Raw genomic sequence first — 19,521 nt, forward strand, 5'->3', positions numbered from 1 at the left:
AATAGCACAATCAATATATCAATAAGCACTCTGTTCTTGAATTTCCCTTCTGATAGCAGGGGGAACTTTCTTACTAATTTCAGTTTAATTATTTCAAAGCTGTTGTGTCCTCAGGGAGAGTCATGGGTGTTCTTTTAGCCTTTTACTTTTTTATCTACTGTTTCCATGGCTGTACTGGCATCACAGTGTGATCATGCACTGCATCTAGGCCCACCATACTGTGCATATGCACATTTATTACATGTAATCGATGTAATCGGTGTCCTTTTGCACTGCTCTCACGATATCATGTGTTGCATGCTTGTGGCTCTTTAGTATCATTCAGGTGTCTCGACAAGCATGCATGTGTGCAGCGAAAGTAGCACACGTGCATTAAACATGCACATACAGTAGCCTGCAAGCTACTGTGTGAAAATTATTCAAATGCACACAGATCTCTTTTCATGTGCTGGGTTATTCAGTAACGGGAGGCCACACAGCTGGACACACACCAGGTTCTGTTCAGGCAGAGCATGCAGTATCAGGCTATTTCTTTGGGTTACGGGAATTCCCCAAGTCTCGCATTGAAATTGCTTCCCCCCTATTCACCAGTTTCCTTAAAAAGTGCCTCTCCGACATAAGCTGAATGTGTGGGTGAGTTGTTGGTTATTTATTTTAACATTTGAGTTGTGGATACAGAATATTTTAGTCTTATTATCTGTGGCATTGTATCATTTCTTTCTGTTAATGTTTAGGGGTGGCTCTTGTTTTCTTTGAAAAAAGTGCTGTTGATCTTGGTTTGTAACATAAAGTAGAAAAAGTAACAGTGAAAAGATAGATATCTTTACTTTTTCGCATCCTATAATAGCCAGCTCTTAAGTTATGTATAAATATATATATATATGCTTAGATCCAGCTTAGTATATGCTCCTAAGCTGGATCTATTGTTGTTATGTTTTCTTATCCTGAATTTAAATGTGTTTTGATATATAATTATTTATCTAAAAACTAACAGCAAAATAACTCAGAATGCCTTCAAAAGAGAGATATTATCATTTCCAATTAGGCCAAAGATACTTGACAATATGGTGCATTGGCGTCTTGGAATTGATATAGTATTAATTTTAGACTTGCTGTTAAAAACAACTATATAATCAACCTGTTAAGAGTTTAAAAAGTACAGATTTTGCCCACGCCTGTCTTTGCCTGTTTTTTTGCATCTTGCCAGAGACTCTGCAGTGAGACTGTCCCTGATTTAAACCTTTGGGAGTACAGTCAGAGTCACGGCTCGCCTAACAAAAGGACATTTTGTATTAGGTTGGAGAGAGCTAATGACTATCAGCTGCTAATTTCTTCCACTTGGAAACTGGACTGTCCCTGTGTCTCAGCAGAGTGAGCTGCATACTCCGTGGCTGTGACACAGTGGGGCTTCAGTCTGGTGGTTTTCTCTCTCTTGTGTGTCATCTTCCCTCCTGTCTTTGTGCAACGAGGAAACTACTTTAAAATGTTGTGAATAGTTGGCATGAGGAGAAAACAAAGTGAGCAGTCTGCTATCCTGCAGGATTAATTGATGGGTGATATTTCCTGTATCCCCAGGCTTTTGTTTCTTGTTCAGTGCTGGCAAGCTCAGAGTCATCACCCTGTTTATTGTTTCAGCACATCACAGGAGCCTGAGGAAGTGCTGTGCACTAGTAAATACTGACAGGGTGTTTAGAGGCAGGCTCAGGACAGAGGAAAAAACAGCTTTTGTATGTGAGCCACATGAGTTGTGTGTTTGCTTTTTCCTGTAGCCATTGAATGGCTCTCTGGGGGACACATTTACACATTTTTTCACCAATGGGACACACAGCTGTGTGTGTTGCTGTGCAGTACGTGACTGACGTGTGAGAAGTGTGTGACTGTGTTGGAAAGAACATTTTTTGTAGATATTATGAAGGATTTTCATTTAAGATTCATGGCTGATGAAGGCATTTTGGAGTCCACGCACTACTGTCTGACAACCCACCGTCTTTTGTTTTGTCATTTTTTGTCTTTAAAGTAGTGAAATCCAATGTGAAAATATCAACTGTTTAATGCTTAAAGAGGGTGACATTTTGTATGAAAGCTGTTTCTCACTGATTTCCTTATAACTTTGTTTATATATCATTTTTTTCCACCAGTTGTAGTTCTGTACCCTGATATTACTGGTGGACAGGAAGCACTAATTGTGGCTGCTGAAGAGATAAACAAAAGATTTGATTATGACAAGCTTATTGTGAACCATTTCAAGTACAGTTTGAAGTGCTTGCAAACTGCGTGTTTTCTGACTTGACACAACATTTTTCCCGTTTAGGCCTCCAAGACGAAACTAAAATCCCTTCTTGAAGCGTCTTTATCTAAACCGTGAGCAATTGTATCTTTTTAGCTGAGATTAATGCAAGGCATGTTCACACTGATCAGAAGTACTAAATACACAGCCTGGGAAACACACAGTACTTAGTTGGGAGTATACGCTTGAGCAGTTATGTCTGATTGTGTGAGGTTACAGCCTTAGGAACTGTATAAACTTCATGCTTCCAGTTAAGAAGAAGATGTCCAATGCAGCTGAAATTTGATCGCAGATGATCTGTTTGTAAATTCCCACAGATTATTACAATTTCTCTGAATGATTATCTCATGTTTTGTTTAGCTTTATTAATGGGGCTTTCAACAAAGTTCTGAAAATCAGGTCAAACACAACTCATACATTATACTGTTTTAGCTCTGGCTGACACCAGATTCAAAGTTTTATTGTCATATGCACAGTACAAACACGTTTCCCTGTACAATGAAAAACTTTGCTGTCTGCAAGAATTCCAGTCAAAGGAGTTAAAAATGCTACATACAGTAATTAACCCCTTTCACTTTTTGAAGTCCCTTAACCGGCAAAAACACAGCTCAGTTTCTTAGGCTTGTCAAGCATGACACATTCATAGTAAAGAAGAAACCACTTAAAACCACTGTAGTTCAAATGGATGATGTGATCAATTTCTACTATATCAATATTTGTTGAGGTACAGAACAGAGTACATGATTTTTAGAACAGACAACGTCTAATTTACTGTTTTGACTTGGAAGAATTACAACTACGTTAGTCTGTAGATAGTCATGAGGAAAAGGAGCTTTACTTTTTCTTTTTTGACTTCTTGCCATGGCCTAAGTGACACACAATCAGTGTCAGGCTGTATCAGACATTAATCATTACATCCAAGAAATGTTGGGTCTGTACATTTGATGTTGCACATGCTGTACTTTTATCAATGTATGGATGTGTTAATCTTCGTCTTCTTTCTATTGCACAGCTATATATGAGGTGCAGTTAGGTAAAGGTAATGTCTTTGGGGATAAACTAACAGAACACTCAATTTGGAATGACCACGTTGAGTAGAACGTGTGTGTTTCTGAAGTTTTTGTTTTTCTTCTTCAGATGTGAACTGGATCTTTAGTTGTTCTGAGAAGAAGAAAAAAAAACTGATCAAGTAGATCCATCAAGAAGATTAGCAAGATTTTATACTTACCATTCACATATAGAATTTCCAAATAAACTAGAAAAAATTACACGCACCCTATGTGTATGTACATTGTTTAAATTTCATGTATACAGATACATGAACTAATATTATCTGACATTATCAAAATCCTAGGTGACACAAAAGAAGTAATTTGTGCTAAAAACCAATGAGACAGCCATTCCATCAGTAAATCGTTTTAACCTTCTGTCTGTATATATTTATCAAGTAAATTATATAATTAGTTAGAGTCATTAGGTTTGGCAAGAGGCTTTAATATGTAAGCTTGGCCTTTTTTCAATTACTTACAGATTTTCCAATGTTGATACAGAAGACAAGACATGATTGATTGAATACATCATAGGGTAATTTTTAGAGAAAAAATAAATTTGTTGCAACCTTTATTACATTATAGTGAATATCCCAGTCCTCTTGCGAAATAGTTAGTGTTAATCTGTAGTGAGGACTCAGTGCAACTTCATATCGGCTCTGTTACCTTGTTAGTAAAGAGGAAATGTGTGATGCAACAACAGAAACCCCCACCAGCCCCTTCTCTGAATTTATCAATGAGAGGGGAAAAAGTCATTCAGTGAAAATTGCGTGGTTTATCCCTAGACTCAGAGGTTTGGCTTTCAAGAGGTAAGAGTGAGAATGTGATTTTGTTTCATTAACATTATTTGGATTTAAAAGAGCATTAAGGCCATTTAATTTCCGATTTCAATGGATTGTGTCAGACCATTTTTCAATGCATAGATATTTATTTATGTACTCAAAAGGCAGTTTCAAGAAGCCATAAGTATTAATTCAATTAGAAATGGATATGTGGGGCATTTTGCACTAGTGTTTACATTACGGTCGCCCGCTCCGGTTCGTGACACAGAGCTGCTCACTGATTGGCTCAGCCGGTGTGTCAATCATCGCTGTTTACATCAAACGTTGTGAGGTGGAATTTCCCAGGTTACGGCATAGACTCAGTAGACCACTTCCGCAATAGATGTCTGTCTGGGAAGAGAGACGAGAGGCCACCGCTAGCTGAAAGGTACCCAGCTAAAACATGTCTTTGTTTTTTCTCTCGTCGTTTAACGGCAGATTCCGGCTTACTTACTGCGCTGATAGAAGTATTTGTTGAGGGGGAAACTAGAAGAGCGAGTGGCTTTCCGTCTCGCACTGTCATCTAGCGTCAGCTAGCCGATAGCTAACGAAGATGTTGCTAGCAATTTGCATGACAACAGCGAAAACTAATATTAGCCTTCTGCAGCCAATCAAGATTGATATCATCAGTTGGATTGTGTTGTATTTGACTGTCGTCTGTTGGACAGATGTGTGTTCGTAGAATTCACGTAACATTTAATATTGTTTTCTGTGCTTTGGTCTTTTTTTTTCGTCGGTTTTGAGCTTTGTAGTTGTCATTTTGAGCCATCTCCAACGCTAACACACTCTTACCATATGTGTCACCCAAGCAGGAGAGCATCATGGAGATGTTGCAGCTTTTACCTTATGGTCCCTATTTTCTTTACCGGGATCCATCAGTAGCTTTTAAGTCGACCTGCTGGAAATCGAAAGCCAAAAAGCGGAGTATGGTCCCCGGGTATAGAATGTACAGGATACGTGAGAGAGATACTTGTTTTATCTGCTCTCGGGGACATTTGCTGTCAATTTGAGTGACCGTGATATGTGGCTTCATTGTGTGCTTAGAATGATTTCTGGTGCAAAACAAGAACCTAAGAGATAAAGGGAAAGTTGCTCATTCCCGCACAGCCAGTGTTTTAACTGCTCTCCTCGCTTTTCAGAGTAGTTGCTTGGACATCTGATCTTTGTTGTTGCACATCTACCACACTATACGTTTGAGCTGTCTTCGTCAGTAGTACACTTTAAGATAAGATAAACTTTATTGATCCCAAAGTTCACCGTTACAGCAGCTCAAAAAGACAAGGGTGTACGGCAGTTTATGTAACTGTTTGTAAAGCAATGATGATTTTTTTTTCTAGATTGAAGTAAGTTTCTTTTTTTTTTTTTTTGTAAAGGCCATCTACTCCTAACTTCTTCTTTATCTGGCCTTTTTGTTTTCTACTGAGTAGCTTCCTGTAGGTTGAATTTCTGATTTGAAATCTAGTTGAAAATAATACTCTTTGCCCTCTTTTAACACAGTTGAGAGGATCATGAGTAGGAAGTGAGCAGCGGAATGGAAGGGAAAGGTCCGTATCGCATCTATGATCCAGGTGGGAGTGAAGTCAAGGCCAGAGAGGAGGCCACTGGGGGAAGCAGCTATCGACAGCTGCTGGAGGAGAACAGCATACTGAGGGAGCGGATGAAGGGACTTAAGAGCTTAGGTAGGTTCCAAAAGAGCGTGTGGTTATTTGACGGCCGTGAATTGGGGATAAAGCAACTTGCTCTTTGGCATTGTGGCTCTTCGTGTTAAGGACTTTCATTCCATCCTCAGAAGTGTTATATGACGTCTTCCATACCGGGTTACCTAACTGACATTTTAATCAGTTTATAAATGTAGAAATGAAACTATCCTGCAGCAAGTTGGATCCTATGTAGTACTACTGATTATCTTCATTGATTATCTTGCAAACCGGTGATGTGATTGGACTAAACTCTTCCTTAGTGACTCACTGAAGACAGTTCTCACTGAACATCATATCCTATTTATTGACTGCTCAAGCTGATAGTTCTTATGATTGTATGGTTTAGTGTGTGTGTGGAGTGGAAGGGGGTGTGGGGGGGGGGTAGATGAAGTTGCAACTGAAGTGGTGCTAGACAGAGACAAGATCTCTCTGAAACTTGCAGGTGATTTGCTGGAAGAGTCTCAGTCGGAGGCATCGAGGCTTCGGCAGCGGGTAGAGGAACTTGTGAGAGACAATGAAGCCTTAAAGTCCTCCAACTTTGCCGCCAGTCTGTGTATGGGAGGGCCCATTCAGACTGACACACAAGGTAAGTCCCACAGACTCAGCGGCAACAAATAATTAAATTATGTAGAGACTCTGTATGGTAACTATTTTGCACATTATGCTACTTTACTGTGACTTGCATAAATCTCGAGCTGTGGTTTGTTTCAGGAAAACCCTGTTTAAATCCCACTGTAGAGAAGGAGGAGCAAACAAGCTGTTTAGGGAAGACACTTCAGTCTGAGAAGCCCAATGTAAGTGATGGGACTCTTGTGGAATTGTATGTATCTCTACATGTAGACACTATAGGGGACTACATCTGGTAGTTTGAGAATGTTTACTGCCACAGTGCTTCTTACCTTTTTGATCTTTATAGGAGGCCTTATCAGAGTTTGAGGGGATGAATATGGAGGGAAAGAACTCAGATGCCTTATCTGTACGTACCAAATTAATACTTGGAATAAACTACCACAGAAGTTCAAACTGTGCTGTTTGCTACGTAAAGCCTGTTGCTTTGCGGTTCGGGGCCTTTATATATTATTATTATTTTGTGTGATTTAAGGAGGCCGAACTCAAACTTTCCTGTTTATAGAGGTTCCCTCAAATTTGGGAATTCAAAGCTGGTGTGTTGACTCACCAGCAAACTCAATAATGGTAGCTCCAGCCTGAGTCACTAAGGGGAAAGTCCAGGATTATTACTGCCTAGAATTACTCTTCTGATTCATTCACACACTACATCCCAGGAGATGTGTTAATAGGACACTTGCCTTAATTTCAGGCGAGCATGTTGACAAATTGATGTTATTTGGCACACTTTCCACACCTAAAAAGAATATTTATGGAAATATGTTACCACAGCTGACTCCACACGGTGATCACTAGATTTAAATCCAGCAAGACAAACTGATTTGACTTTTGATAGAAGTCGGCTGTTGCTTTCCATAGAGGCACCAGCACGTTGACTCTCGCAGCGTCTTTTGTGTTGGTTTGAGTGCACGTATGATTGTGAGCACACCCACTCGCTCCATGCGGGAGGATGACTGACTTTTTACCTGTGTGGGTATCTCCAGGCTGGGTCAGTGGCAGGAGCGATACCCCTCCTTCCTCAGGAGAACAACGAGCTAGCGAGCCAGCTGAAGAGACTCGAGAGCTCTTTCAGCGTATTTGCGGAGGAGTCCAACCCAAACCAGCTCTTAGCCCATCTCGGCCGCATGGCTGTAGAGTTTCACCATCTCTCCTCTAAGGTCCAAAAGAATGAGCAAAGGACCTCCCTCCTACAGGTACGACACACGTGACAAAAGGAAAAGATGACAAATCCTTAGATCTAAGTTATGTCTCTGAGATGGTTATTGATGCTTAAAGATACTATTTTTTTCACCTTTTAAGAATTATCACACAGCAGGCAAAAATATGTTCTTATATTTGTTAAATGAATGTCATTTTTACTTTTAATATATTAACTGGAAACCATTTAGGCGCTGTTTTACATTAAATGCTGCTATGCGAGTGTCAGCTTTGTCCATGTTATGTGATTGGATGGTTCAGGTTGCTAAATTGTTCTATAGCAGATTTTGTTGGTCCCACAGCATGTGTCAGAAGAGAAATCCTGCTCAGTGTTGATCGCAGTGGTCACTTGGTTCCATTAACAAAAATAACTGAAGTTTCAGGGAAACGCTTGTATAGGTGCCGACTGGTCAGATTGTCATCTGCTTACACAGTGTTCGATATCCATACAGAGACCTTGAGGTTATAACTTTAACTTTATTGGTCTGGATAGCGCATTTTTAAATTCAAATTCAGAAGTGGTTTACAGTGAAAGTTTTGTTTATTTTTCAGATGAAAATGTGAACTGGGCGGGCATAAAAAAATAGAAATAAATAAAATAAAAAAAGCCAGCGTTTCCTTATGAGTTCTATTTTGAATTCCAGCATCGTTTTATCTACAGAAGGACTTTTTCCACTCCTCTGCCCAGTTAAAGGCAGTTACTTCAATGCCAGTGCGTTCGTACAGACTGGCAGTAAATATTGTGATTAATTAGAGGCTTGTTTTGTATTTCTTTCTTGTTTTTGTAGACTCTCTGTGAGCAGCTCAGACAGGAGAACAATGAGCTTCGAAAGAAAATGGAAGAAGACCATCATATCAGGAATCGAGACTTGGAACAGCTGAGGTAATGTTTTTCTTTCTCTGTTAGCTTGGCAGGGTTTTTTTTATGTTGCCTCTGCTGAGTTAAGGAGGTTCTGATTTATTTGTTGGACCCTATGGAAGTTGTGAGAGTTTAGCATGTGTTGCTGTTTTACTTTGAGTTGGAATATGACAGTTTCACTTCTGATGGGGGATTATTCCAGCGCTTTCTTTCTGTTGGTGCAGCTACGGGGTGTTGTAGGTTCTTCCCAAAGGACGTCCTGACGCTGTAGCAAAATGTCAACAACTTTTTGGAAAGGGACCCTGTTCGCAGATGTTATCGTTTTCACTTTCTCACCGATGTAGGCAGGAGAATCAGAAACTCAAGGAGCTGGTCACGGGAGGAGCAGCGGTAGGATCAACTGCAGTGCCATCTGATACCGAGACGCCTGAGGCCAAAGACGAGCCAGTTAAGGAGGAATCTGCTGCTGTTCGACCTAAAATGGAGGCCACCACGCCGCAGAAGGTAGCTCAAAATGGAATTGCAGTGTAGATATTGTTATTTTAAAATTCTGTGCAGACATTTCTCAATAAGTCAGTTCAATGTTACATTCGTACATCACCTTTAAAATCTCCCTTTAAAAAAAAAAAAAAAAAGTGGCCGTTTAAATGTTTCTTAGTTGATTTGTGACTTTCCAACTTGGAAACTGGATTTAGGAATATTTTCTGTGTCCTCTCCCCACGCCAGAGTGGAAAAGCTGCAGAGAAAACTCCAACCAAACCATGTGATGTAGAGGTGTATGAAAAGAAGATCAAGCTTTTAGAGAAGCAGAGAAAGGATGTGAGTCTGAGCTTGCCTACTTTTTTTAGTTGCTGCTCATCCTCTTTTGCCATAGGGGAAAGTCTCTGTGCATTTTGTTTCCTATGTGTTCATTGTTGTTTCACTTTCTGGCGCTGCTCGCAGGTTCTGGAGGTGAACAAACAGTGGGACATTCAGTGGAACTCCATGAAGTCACAGTTTGAGCAGAAGGTACAGTAATGACTTTGCGGCTATAACGAGCGGTGTGGGAAGACTTCTCTGTGTGCTTGATTGACTTTAGACCAGCTGAATCCAGACTCTGCTGAAATTGAATGCTCATTTCTGCTCTTTTTTTCTTTTTTGAAATGGTTGTTCAGTGTCATGACTTGGCAGTCAAACGTTCCGGGTTTTATTTTTGTTAGTTGTATTGGAATTCAGCGACTTCTTGCGTTTTAATTTAAGAACAGTGCTTGCAAACACAATTGCAGATTGTATGTGAATGGATATACATGTCTAATACAGATCGTATGTTATTTCTTCCCAAAACTATCCTCAATCAGCAGAAATAGTATGTGCTGAGGATAGAAAGTCATTTCTCTGCAGGTTCAAAATGGGCTAAATTCAGCTGACTTCCACTGTGCTCATGTCAGCCTCTGGAGAGGTTTTGTAACCTCTGAACTTAAGAGTTTGTTTATTGCTGAACATACTTGCTCGTCACTTTTGTTCATCTCTAATCATTGAAGCTACTGTTATCAATAGGAACCATGTTTAAAGAAATAAAAGCTGGAGTCAGTCTGATGCTTCTGCATTCTTCTTCTGTTGTTTTTTTTTTTTTTTTTTCAAACTGGGGCTTAAAATAAGGCGACCGTAACTGAAGAGTGCAACAATGAAACCGTTTTGGAACGATCAGAGTAATTGTTATAAACTAAATAGATGAAAAAAATTGTTTGTGTGCATCAGTTGGCAGCGAAGCAGCTGTGAGCCTGTCCTTTTGTCTTTTTCTTTCTTTCTTTTTCTTTTTTTTTTTTTTTTCATTGTGCTTGTCCAGTGGAAAAGGTGCAATCTTGCAATAGCTTGCTATCTGAGCATACTTACCACAAGGCCTCTCACACTTCAGCAAGAATTCCCCTCACCTCTCTGGTACCCGCTGACTTCCTGCTGTGGTGCAGTCAGAGGGCAGCAAAGACACACAGATATACACCACTCTCGCACTCGCACTCACACACACCTGCTTTTATGCACACACACACACACACACACACAATTGTGAACATACCTACATTCACACTTTGTAGAGACGGGGACACCATGCAGCCCTGGGTTTTGACCGCAGAACCCTAGATATATCCATTTGCGTCACTGGATTTGTTCATATTTCATACAAAAACAGAACTGCGTGTTCGCAAACGTAGCCTTGTTTCTTGTGACATCAATTTGCAATTCGACAACATACAGCTCTAATATGGTATTTCAACACATGCACCAGCTGATGTTTATCTCTGAATAGCTTTTTTTTTTTTCCGGCTTGTGTTTGTGAAAATTATACCTTACGTCTGTGATTGATGAACTCAGCCAGATGGTTTACTTTTGTCCCTTAGATCACAGACCTCAGACAACGGCTGGCTGAGTCCCAGAAAACCGTGCTGGAACTGGAGGCCGAGCGCGAGCAGAGGCAGCGCGACTATGACAAAAAGCTACTTCTGGCCAAGTCCAAGATCGAAAATGTACAGGTGAGCCCTGCAAGGAAATAAAATAACAGATCGGTTGTAAATAAATACAAATCTGAAGTGGAAAGGTATAAGATGCCTACGGCGAGTGCTTTCAACGTTTTGGGGGTGTGTGTGTTTCAGGGGGAGAAAGAGTGTTTGAACTCTGAGACTGCTGAACTGAAGCAGAAGGTTCGCTACCTTCAAGATCAGCTGCTGCCTCTCAGCAAGCAGAGAGAGTACCAGGAGAAGGAGATCCAGCGCCTGAACCGGGTGAGTGTGGAGGAGATGCAAAAGGAAACCATCAAGCTCAGATCCATTTCTGTCTGTGTAATGTTTGCTGCGTCATCCTTCAGGCCTTAGAGGAAGCCTTAAACCTTCACTCCCCTTCATCATCCCAACAACCTCCCGGCCAGGGTAACTTTGCAGATGCAGCAAATAACTTTAAAAAACAAGAACTTCTCACTCAAATTGCTGTACTAAAAGAACAGGTGAGACATGCAAAGAAAAGAAAAGAAAAATGCTTTGGTTATGCTTTGGTTTTACATGATTTTCATCTAATGCTATTTTTTTACAGGTGAAAATCTTTGAGGAGGACTTTAGAAAAGAAAGAAGCGACAGGGAGCGAATGAATGAGGAAAAAGAAGATTTGAGGCGGCAAGTTGAGCGACTCCAGGGTCAGATTACTAATTTGACCAATCAGGTAAATTTAGTGTATATGACATGATCCGGGCAGCTTCGGCTACCACAGGTTACCTGTATCTGAACTGTTGTTTTTTTTATATAAACTTTCTCATTATGTTTGTGTTACTCAGCTTCATCAGGCACAGAATGAGTGTCAGAGAGAACGTACAGAGAGGTGTAAGCTGGAGAGACTTCAGATGCAGCATCACAAACAGGTACTGGCTGCAGCTCAGGTCTGAGCCTGATAGTGTTCTGCTTGCATTAAAGTGGTGAATAAAACTGTGCCATCAGACTGGGTAAGGCGAAGCCTTTGGTCTTTTTGTCCATTCGTTCATGTATATTTAACTAGGAACAAGGCATTCGCTGTGTTAAACCTCTGGGATGTATCATGCTGAGACATGTGAGCAGTGGAAACTTGGCAGACTAGTGCCCCCTTGTGACAACACAGAGGTTTAGATCTGGAGATTTTCCTAGTTGGTAAACAAAGCAGCACAAGAGCCTCACTCCGGCTGGCTCCCTCACGGTGCTTTGTGGATCAGCAGGTGGACCATTTACAGTCGGTGGGAGGCAGCTGCAGCAGGGTTGTGGGCCTGCAGTGGCCCAGTCTTCGACTAACCGCTGCAGTTCGCTGAGAGTAGCAGCCGTGCACTGATTGGGGATCACATGTGTACTTGTGATCCCTCGTAGGGGCAGCAGCAGGAAAGACGTACCTCAGACCCCACGTCAGGCTCAGTGAACGGCCCGCTGAGCCCTCCCTACTGTGGTCCCTTTGTGCAGGTGGGAACGCAGGGCCTTGAGGGCTGGCCCGTCCACTTTCCTCCCCGGATGCCCAATGCAGCAGGCGCCACCACGGCCGCCGCAGCCGCCGCCGCCGCAGCACCCCCTCCTCGAGACTTCCAGCCTGTTACCCCGGTAAGGGTGCTCTGTCTCTGCTTCATAAAGGAAACGGAGCTCTTTTTATTCTCCTTTCTCCTCTGGGGGCAGCGCTCCACTATCAGTATTCATTGTTAGGTCACCGTAAGAATATTAGCATTATGCTAATGCCATGCTGGTTGTGATGATGTACTCTTATAGAAGTATAACTTAAATGGTGCTTTTTCTTTGGTCAGGCTTTTCCTTGGCAAATGTCATTCCCTCAGCCTAGAGGGGCCAGAGCAGTAGGAGAGAGTTCAAGACCACCACCAGAGAATGCAGGTAAGGAGCAGCCAACCGAGTTCAGTACTGCACCCTTATATATTGTTATGCGTCACATGTTTGTGCAGTTATGTTTCTCTAAGAGCAAGTTTCCCTATTGTCCACAAAGTCTTGCTTCAAAGACAAAAAAACAACGAGACCACTGCAAAACGCATCCTGTGTTAAATTCAAATTTCAAATCGGGGCTTGAAATTCTGTGATTTTTGTGAAGTTTGACTGGTATAAACTTGGATGTTGTTGGCCCTGACCGTCCAGAGCTGCACGCTAAGTTTAGGCTCTTCTGTGCATTGTGAAAGCTGGGTGCTAATCGCTCCCTGGTGCCATAGACTGCTTGTGGCTGGGAGCTGTCTCCATTAAAAAAAAAAAAACAACAAATTGGACGGACTGATTACGGATCTACATAGTTTTGTAAAGCCTCAAAACTTTTTAAGTGCTAAGAACACCTTGTGCATTCTGAAATCTCCATTGCTTTATAGTTGCCAGAGAGACACACAAACAAGGACGACTCATGAAATCAGACCTCGATTCATAAATGGCCACGGCTGTTTTTTTCTTTTTCTTTTTCCCGTTGAAATGCAGACACGTCATTTCCTCTCTGTTCCCGCACACATAGAGATGTCAAGCAGAGTTTAAATTGAGAAGTTTAGACCGAAGAGTAACCCCCGTAACTCCTGCCATTCATCTAAAACTCCTGTGATATCGTGTTTTTGACAATATCCCACAGCCCAGACATTGGGTACTTAATTTGGGAAATTCTTGCGTTACAGCAGAGGAATAGAAATCCAAACGACACTCAAACAAATAAAAGTACTAGATATCAGCATAAGATATCATACTTCACAAAAATAACAATTTGTGTTTTAAATTTAAACTGAGTTGAGCTTGCAGAGCAGAAATCACAAAGGGCTACTGCAGTTTTGTCATTTTTCTCTTTCCTTTATTTCTATTTATTTATCTTTAATCAATGAATAGATTAATTGTTTGTTTATGTGTGTGTGTGTGTGTGTGTGTCCAGATCAGTCATCAGCAGCGACGGCAGCCGCAGCCGCAGCAGCGACAGGGTTTGGAAAAAGGGAGAGACAGAACATAGACCCTGGAAAGCACTAAAGCATCACCGTACCCACTTACTGGAGTCTGGGTAGTAGCATGAAAAATGATTTGTAATTTGAGTTGACAAGGTGTGATTGATCTATAATTTTCCTACTGAACTGTAGATATCCTATTGTAATGTTGTTTATACTTGCGTTTTATAAGGCTATTTGTGAAACACTTCGCTCTTCTGAATATATATATACATGAAATATTATTTAGATTTTTTTATCTGGAACTTAAGTCATTTGTTAAATAGGTTGGAATAATTAACACTGCTCTCTTTATTTCTTCCTCCTTTTTCTTTTTGGTCTTTTCTTTTCTTCCAATCTTACCTATTTGATTGTCTCTCCACAAGTACGTAACAACTTAAGTTTCCTACTTGTCGGGTTACAGGAAGCCATTCCCCGATATGACTAAGACGACACACGCCCATTCGAACGGTGAATGATTATATAGGTACACTGAAACATAGAATTTACAATGTGAATGTTAATTGATTTGCGAGGATTTCTACAGTGCCATCGATGTTATAGAGCTGTCCGATATGTGTAACTGTTCAAAAGTGATTGTTGAAATACAAAAAAATAATTGGGAAAATTAATTTTGATGGTATCATACCAAAAAACATGATTGTGATTACTGATAATTTATTTATATCCTGCTGTTTTGATAGTTGCATTGACTAAGTGTAAATCATTGTCTTTAGTAATGCTGTTCTTTCTATGTTGTTAGTGTAATCCCAATATATTGTAGCTATTGACATTGTATGTTTGTATCAGACACAATACACAATGCACAGTACATAAAAAACCTTTTTTTTCTTCCATGATAATGGACCTAATCTCATTAAACAACACTTCTACTTGGTTTGACCATTCTCTCTGATATTTACGCTCCTCCCGCTTCATTACGTTCAGTTTAACTCCACCATAAAGGCCCAATCCCGAGGCCGCAGTGGTGGCTACGCTTTTCTTCATACCCGTTATGTCACAGACCTGCTGAGTTAAACTGTTGCCTCTGTGTCTGAACATATACCCCCATGCTACAGCAGTGCATCTGCCCCGCAGAAGAAAACTTCTACCCGGATGTCTGGCTTTGCTTTCCGTCTCCATCGACAACCAGCAGCAGCACGCGCCACGCAAAAACGAATCCGCAAAAGCGACGAGCCCCGATAACGTACACAGGAAGCATCATTTGGGATTGCGCGCCCACTGTTTATAAAGGCTTGATCTGATCTCCCCAAAATCCAGATTTGCCTGTTTTACCCAAACACTTTGTTATGATTTCTATAGAAAAAGGGTGTTTCATGTGGACAGACGAAGGGCTTCAAAATGTGTGGACGTGACTTTGGGAAAATGCTCCCGTTTTTTTTTTTGTTTTTTTTTTAAACAAGTTGAAAAGTAACATGGAAAAATGTCCTGGTGGGTGAGAGCTGACACGAGAGACGAGTAGACTTGCACTTTGAAGGGTATGCTGTAATTATCGGCAGTTGTATTTTCCTGGTTTGTAGCCTTCTTTTTCCTTTTTTTGCTATAGGCAGAAAGCACATGTGAGACTTTTTGTATTTGACTGGCTTAATAAATCTATTCTAAATGTCTTAATACTGCGCTACCTTCATTATTAATATTTTCGTGGATTTCTTTTTTATTTTTTTTAGGGGGGGGCACATACTTTCTCAACCTCATTTTCACCTTAACATGATGGAAATCCCACCTTAGGAAAAGAAAACAGTCAGAATAGTGCATTTTTCTCCTTCATTTATTGAAATGAATGTTGATGATGTAATGGCGAACAGGTCCTGAGAGGAGAAGATGGGATGGTGCTGTGGGACTGCAGGGCAGCCTGAATGCACTGAAAAGCTGGCCTGAGCCCCAGACTCCAAGGAGGCACCACAGACGTCCTGTTTTCAAGCCTCCTCTTCATTCTACATACCATCTTCATTTAACAGAAGCTGTTGCATCACTATCTTACATGCTAGCGTAAATCAATTGTGCCAATTGAAAACATCCTGTGTGTAGAGTTTGAGCAGATAACTGCGAATATTTGCTCGGACTGTGGATACGTTGACGCGCGGGTGCCACCTCATCACTGGCTTCCCGTCCGGCCCCACCAGAAACTTCTCAAAGTTCCACTTGATGTCACTGACTTTTAAAGGCTCCCAGAACAATCGGCCGGCGTGGTCACCAAAGTCGCCCCCGACTGGAGGGCAGGCGCTCTGCGTGGCAGAGAGCACAGAGAGCACAGGTAAGGGAACAGGTGAGCGGATCAGTCATTTACGGGAGCAGAAAAAGGTGGCACCCGGAAGAGTTCAGGGTTCCATATGCAAACATTTAGGAGTCTACATGCACAGGTGGGATGCAGCAGTCTTTGTGAGAGGTGGTCGTTGACTTACTTTGAGGAAAGTGAAAACCTCTTGCTCATCCTTTCCATTCACGTCGCCTTTCTCGAACAACGGGAAGTTTGGAACAAATCCATTGCCTGGTCTCACGTGCCTACAATACGGAAACGGAGCGTGTTATCAGTGGACTGAGCCCTTTGCTGTTTGGCAGCTGCCCCAGATTCAACACAAGCCGAGTAAAACAACATCACATTATTGCAAAGGCTTCGCTATGGATCTGCGATGACTGATGGAACTGGAAACATTAGTTCTGTTTGTGTTAAAGCGGCCACTAGAACAAGCTCATGTTTCTGGTTAAATTGAGCTTTGTTGACAGAGAGGATTAATCAAATGTTGCTAAGTCCTCTGTACATCCAGCTTTGGAGGTCCTTATGTAACAGCAACTGATATATATCTGCTTATTAGAAGCTTGGGGCTCATATCTACGGAAATCTCATGTTTTCACATTTTCTAGAGGCTTCCCGAGCAAAATCCTATCAAGTTCCCTAAAAGCTGAGACAGCTGATAGCCTGCGTGTGTGGCTTTGAGTTCAGTGTCATCTTTTAATCCTTGTTTTTTTAACAGTGTTTTCATTGTGGCTGTCTCTCACTGAAAGACAAACATTTCTCACTTTAAAGCTGGCAGGATTTCATGCCTTTGCCCCGGTTCCTGTTTCCCAAACTGGTTGCAGGGAAAGCCAAGAACAGTGAGACCAAGAGGCTTCATCTCCTCGTGCAGTGCATTCAGTTCTGGCAAAAGAGAAAGTTGGGAGGAGATGGTGAGGCCTGCATTTGCCATACAGCTGCATGACACAAGGAGGCCTGCGGTGTTGTTTCTTACCCACATACTGAAAAGTCAATCCTCAGTATGTAGCAACGTTGACGAAGAGGACAGCCTTGCCTGTGAAAGCAGTGAAGTTCACAGTGCGACTAGCGTTCAGATTCTTTGCGTGGTATTTGTAGATGGTGCCATCTGTGGATGAGTCACACTGCTGTGGGGACGCACAAACACACAGGGTTAGAGCAGGTTATCTGTGTTCTGACCGGCTCAGAGCCAGCGCAGTCCATAACAAATGTTCGATTATGTGTGGCACCTTCTGTAACATCTGTCTAATGTGCATTCAAATATCATTATACAATAATACAATTAAGATTTCTGTGACAAACCATTTCGTAACTTGATCAGTTTGACAAAAGGTGATTATGTATGTTGAAAATCCTATCAAGTGATGATTAGCGTATTAAATTGTGTATAAGGCTAAAGCAAAGAGGGATTAACCGCGTTACAGATAATCGTTTACAGAGTGATAGCTCGCGCCAGCTTTGTTGGTTATGATAGAAATGTGCACACCCGAACAAATGACAAATGCCAAGTTTAGAAGAGGGCGCAACAGTTTAAATAGACTACCAGTCTGCGTCCAACATTAGGCTGTCCAACCTGTACCAAGAACACGAAAATCACCCAACATAATCGCAAATGGAAGATTCTGTCCCGTCTCTAATTTCAATATCAAGACCTTTGAAGCCATGAATTTTGAATTTAACCAAACAGGTAGCAACAAAAACTCTCACTGGCCTTCCCCTCATACCTCTGTTGTTATGAGGGCTGGAGGCTGGTCTCCGTGTGCCCCGTGACAAAAACAAGGCCCGTGTCAACAGGAAAACCTGGCTCTCAGAGCTCCAGAGACACTTAAACAAAGTAACACTCATCACCCCAACCAGAGGTCTCAAACTATCCACTGAGAAACAATATCCCAATATCTTGCTGCTGAGAAATGACTAATGAAATACCACAGAGCTGCAGGGGTCTGAATCCTTCTCTTTGATAATCTATACTTTTAAAAAGGTGCTCCACATTTCCAGGTGTTTTTTTTTTTTTTTTGCCAAAGAACGAAAAAGCTAATTATTTGTTTCCATCTATTTCTATCATCAGCAACATTCCCGAAAATCGTGGCCACATTCAAAACATAGACGAACTGCAAAGTGCAAAATAAACACCAAACATCAGACACGAGATAGAACTGTCCAGAAGGGGTTAGGAAATAGCTTAAATGTAATGAAAAAGCCAACTAAGCCCTTCGCAACATATTGATTTCAGCGAAATGTTGACATTATTCATGTTCCCTCTTGTTTATAACATTTGACTTGAATTCAAAGTCTTTTTTAAATCAATTTTTTTTTTATTTTAGCTATTCTCAAAAATGTGTTTTCTCGCGTAAACCGCTCCACGGCCTTCTGCTACAGTTTCATTACGTCTAATTACGCAACGCAGGTGTCAATGTGGCGTTATTAGACAGAAAGATATCTGAAAGCTCTCTCTTTCTGTGTGTATGTGTGTGTGTCGATTATCAACAGGTACCTGAGTGAACGGAGCGTCGGCGGTGCAGGGTCGCAGCAAGGCGAGCAGCAGCAGCGGTAAGAAGGACCACATCATGCCGTCCTCTCCAGACTCGGCGACCGCTCTCTGTGAGCGACTGGCAGCCTCTCCCAGTGTGCACGCCGAGGGCGGAGGGGCACACAGCTGGCTGAGACGTCGACATCTGCTGACGTAAAGCATAAAGTGGCCAATGGATGTATTCATGATTGAATGATGAGTCTACCGCTGCAGGTTAGATGCGATAGAGAAGTGCCCAGTAAGACTTGGGAATGAAAAGTGACTTGAATACATGAATAAATAGAAAAATTATCTGGCAAATGGAACTCAATTCAGTTTCATTGAAGGATGATGGTGCCTTTGTCCCGAATGCTGTCAGGTCATCTATTTATGGATCATTTCCCCTTTTATGGGATCAGTTGTTGCCATGGTGAGCTACTTGGCCATATGCCCCGTGGATGGCTGACATGCCTCTCTGCATGCCCGTCAGAGCACTTCAACGACTTTATCATACATGGTATTCAGTTCAAATCCACAGACACGGGGATGGGGAAGCTATTCTGAAACTGAAAATATGTCACACAAACACACAATATGACCCCATGTCCAAAATAAAGTGGACACTGAATGAAAACGAGAAAACAATGACGTTCAAATCATTTGTTTCTCAAGTATCCTCGTATTTAATGTTATGTCACCGACATGTTATTCAATTTCCCTTTGGGAGAAATAAAGTATTTAATTGGATTTGATTTGATTCCATATAAAACTGGTTTTG

General features: G+C 41.5%; 2 protein-coding genes across 5 annotated transcripts; one reads left to right on the forward strand and one right to left on the reverse strand.

Moving 5' to 3' along the window:
- The first annotated feature begins 524 nt into the window (after positions 1-524).
- Positions 525-14,860, forward strand: tnip1 (TNFAIP3 interacting protein 1). Of its 4 annotated transcripts, none has more exons than XM_072396010.1 (18): positions 525-633; positions 5,655-5,836; positions 6,300-6,443; positions 6,569-6,651; positions 6,774-6,833; positions 7,468-7,677; positions 8,470-8,564; positions 8,885-9,044; positions 9,267-9,359; positions 9,483-9,548; positions 10,916-11,047; positions 11,168-11,296; positions 11,380-11,514; positions 11,601-11,726; positions 11,839-11,922; positions 12,395-12,619; positions 12,817-12,901; positions 13,917-14,860. In XM_072396010.1, exons 2-18 carry the CDS (start codon positions 5,689-5,691, stop codon positions 14,006-14,008), a joined length of 2,067 nt encoding a protein of 688 aa, XP_072252111.1. In that variant the 5' UTR covers positions 525-633; positions 5,655-5,688; the 3' UTR covers positions 14,009-14,860. The 4 variants fall into 4 exon arrangements, with proteins under 4 accessions (XP_072252111.1, XP_072252110.1, XP_072252113.1 ...); XM_072396009.1 differs by lacking the exon at positions 525-633 and adding an exon at positions 4,439-4,545; XM_072396012.1 differs by lacking the exon at positions 525-633 and adding an exon at positions 4,439-4,545 and having other exon boundaries at positions 12,485-12,619.
- gpx3 (glutathione peroxidase 3) lies at positions 14,309-18,965 on the reverse strand. The gene is made up of 5 exons (XM_072396013.1): positions 18,729-18,965; positions 17,211-17,361; positions 17,002-17,119; positions 16,386-16,485; positions 14,309-16,208 (listed from the first exon to the last, which is right to left on the reverse strand). Exons 1-5 carry the CDS (start codon positions 18,948-18,950, stop codon positions 15,978-15,980), a joined length of 822 nt encoding a protein of 273 aa, XP_072252114.1. The 5' UTR covers positions 18,951-18,965; the 3' UTR covers positions 14,309-15,977.
- Between the last annotated feature and the right edge of the window lie 556 nt (positions 18,966-19,521).

The sequence above is a fragment of the Leuresthes tenuis genome, unplaced genomic scaffold (genome assembly GCF_036924035.1).
Source record: "Leuresthes tenuis unplaced genomic scaffold, fLeuTen1.0.hap1 SCAF_11, whole genome shotgun sequence".
In the NCBI taxonomy this organism is placed as follows: Eukaryota; Metazoa; Chordata; class Actinopteri; order Atheriniformes; family Atherinopsidae; genus Leuresthes; species Leuresthes tenuis.

What these genes read in the sequence shown, in the direction of transcription:
- tnip1 (XM_072396010.1), top strand. Translation starts at nt 5,689, where the DNA reads ATGGAAGGGAAAGGTCCGTATCGCATCTATGATCCAGGTGGGAGTGAA. An exon ending in AGATCCAGCGCCTGAACCGG is followed by an intron (nt 11,297 to 11,379) that starts GTGAGTGTGGAG and finishes GTCATCCTTCAG; the next exon opens with GCCTTAGAGGAAGCCTTAAA. An exon ending in TTGCTGTACTAAAAGAACAG is followed by an intron (nt 11,515 to 11,600) that starts GTGAGACATGCA and finishes ATTTTTTTACAG; the next exon opens with GTGAAAATCTTTGAGGAGGA.